Genomic DNA, 2,882 nt, shown 5'->3' with positions numbered 1-2,882 from the left:
TCATAAACTAATTGCTGCTACGACGATCTCTCAGCTCTGTTCTCGCTGGAGGGAAATAACTAATCAGCTACAAGACAAAACAACTTCTTTTTTTTAAGACAGCTTTATTGCTATGTGGATATTTTTCCCACATTAATTTATACGCCATTGGTTTATGCAATAATATATGTTTTACAATAATATATGTTTTACAACTAGCTATAATATATGATTAATGTATTGTTCGGTTCACAGTGCGTACCGAACCCCGTACACCGTGGACCCTGTACCGAATGGTTCAATACGAATACACGTACCGTTTCACCCCTAGTAAATACTGAAAATACAGAGTGAGGAGGTACTACAGGACTACTTTACAAATATACTGTTGAAATACAACTCTTTCCTCGTTCTCCCTGCTGGCAAATATACTCATGAACAATCCATGCCTCAATTATCCAAGGTGGCAGCATATTACAACTGTTTGAGCCACAAGGTGGCAGCATATTACAACTGTTTGAGCCACAAGGTGGCAGCATATTACAACTGTTTGAGCGACAAGGTGGCAGCATATTACAACTGTTTGAGCGACAAGGTGGCAGCATATTACAACTGTTTGAGTCACAAGGTAGCAGCATATTACAATATGTTTCTCTCTTCTCTTTCCACCTGCTGGCAAAATATGAATGACTAAAATTGTACTGTACATCGTAGTAAGATGCAAGTTTATAACACTATTGCATATTGTAACTATAAACTATGAATATATTGAATATATCATGTTATTGGACTATTGTTTTAATTCATCATACAGTGAAATAGTACAAGCAAATATTGTACAGGAAATAATGTGATCCCCAATCACATGCTTTCTTTACAAATCAACAGTTTTCTTTCGATAGAAATGGAGGATAATTAAATAGCTACTTTCAGAATGATCTTATATTAAAGCAATAAGGTCTTGAGGGGGTATGGTATATGGTCAATATACCACGGCTAAGGGCTGTTCTAAAGCACGACGCAACGTGGAGTGCCTGGATACAGCCCTTAGCCGTAGTATATTGGCCATATACCACAAACCCCAGAGGTGCCTTATTGCAATTATAAACTGGTTACCAACGTAATTAAAGCAGTACAAATAATTGTTTTGGTATGCGATCTGATACAGTATACCACGGCTGTCAGCCAATCACCATTCAGGGCTCGAAGAACCCAGTTTATAATACAATCATATCATTCCAATGAAGGTTCTCAATAATGTGATGTTGTAATTTAAACCTCTGGTCCATCTCTGGTTATTCATTAACATTACAGTAAACCTGCTCTACATCCTGGATATCTAGATCAACTATTTCTGGATCTGGTCAAAAGAGAGCAGGCTGCTCTGTTTGAGTTCAGTTAAACTCCCCCTCATTTAGTGCTGCTAACAGTGATGTTCATCAACATGCTCAAATACAAACACTTGTTCTTTAGAATGTTCTTTATTTAATATCCACAATACAGCAAAGCTACAACTATTCCTCTATTATAAGTCAGCAAATCAATTAATTTCAAACTTATCATATAGCCTATGATATAAGTATTAGTAGCTATTTCTCTCTTTTTTGGAACAGAATGTATGCAGTATATATGCAAAGAAAAATTATAATTCTAACAATAACTTGAAAAGTGATGTAGAAAATCAAATGGACATTACAATGGTTCTCAGGCTATTCAGTGCTGCATTCAGACTTCTTGATGCCTTTCTCAGCGAACTTGGAGCCCGCGGTGACTTTACATGAGAACACTTTGTCCTGGTTCCATTCTGACGTGTCAACGGTCAGACAGCTGCTGAGTTGAAACGTCTTGTCGGCTTGCGGCACCGGGCCACTCGTAGCGATGCCGCCGGTGACCGGATTCCCTCCCGCTGTCCAGCTGACATCAGCGTAGCCCATGGCCATCTGACTGGCCAGACACACCAGGGTGACTTTGCTGGACTTCAACTCATCGCTGGACGGAGGATAGATGGTCAAGACAGGCGGAGGGAGGGTAGAGTCTGGACCAATGGAATGAGCAGAATAAATATTACACTAAATCATTTGATATGTTAGTAGAATGAAAAAAATAACATTTTCTCAAAGACTACAAACAATGAACATTTTGGGCTCATAAACTAAAAGGCACTAAAACCATGTAATTCTGTTGTTACAAATTACTCATATATCTGTTTGTAGCTGGACTTATTTTTAAACTTTCTAAGTAACTCTCCATATGTGACTTTTCAGAGGTAAAGCAGATTTCTGTGCAAGTGGATAATGAGTTCAGATCTCTAAGTTTAAACATAATCAAGTAGTCAGATGTTCTGAATGAGGGATACAATCAAACATATATCCTACTACTAGTCAACCAGCAAACAGAGTTACCAACTGTAATGTAGTAGCCTGCAATGTAATGAAGCATGTAGCAACATTGTGTGTAACTACCATATACATGGTTTTATCATTATTTAATATACCGTGGGACCAATATTTTAAAGGTTCATACCACTTTATGTAGACTTCACATTCAAATCTACCTCTGAGTAAATATATTATTATTGTATGAGACATTATAAATGAGTAGTGTTGTCAAGTGACAGCAGTAACCTACATGGTCAAATAGTCCATCACGTTTCTTAAGTTTAAATGTGAAATCAACAACTACAGATATACTGTAGGCTATGAAGCTGTCACATGGTGTCCATGACTCTTGATAATCAGTCTACAAAGTAGGTTATTTACACGAAATACATATGAAATAAGAATATAATGTTAAATATGTAACTCTATTAACTATTACGTATTACAAAAAACCTTGAATACAAAAATATAAGGTTAAAAGAAAGGGTACTCACCAGTAACAAAGAGCTTGGTTCCTTGTCCGAA

At 37.0% G+C, this 2,882-nt stretch overlaps 1 gene segment (V, D, J or C); it reads right to left on the bottom strand.

Annotated features, from left to right (window-relative positions):
* Window positions 1-1,538: 1,538 nt before the first annotated feature.
* Window positions 1,539-2,882, bottom strand: LOC120036920 (the record flags this gene model as incomplete). The annotated part of the segment is given in 2 exon segments: window positions 1,539-2,014; window positions 2,852-2,882. Coding segments are annotated over 2 exon segments (357 nt in total), but the record flags the coding sequence as incomplete, so codon positions are not given.

Source organism: Salvelinus namaycush, unplaced genomic scaffold, assembly GCF_016432855.1.
Source record: "Salvelinus namaycush isolate Seneca unplaced genomic scaffold, SaNama_1.0 Scaffold1522, whole genome shotgun sequence".
NCBI lineage: Eukaryota > Metazoa > Chordata > Actinopteri > Salmoniformes > Salmonidae > Salvelinus > Salvelinus namaycush.
This window is presented reverse-complemented; position numbering and strand designations above follow the sequence as displayed.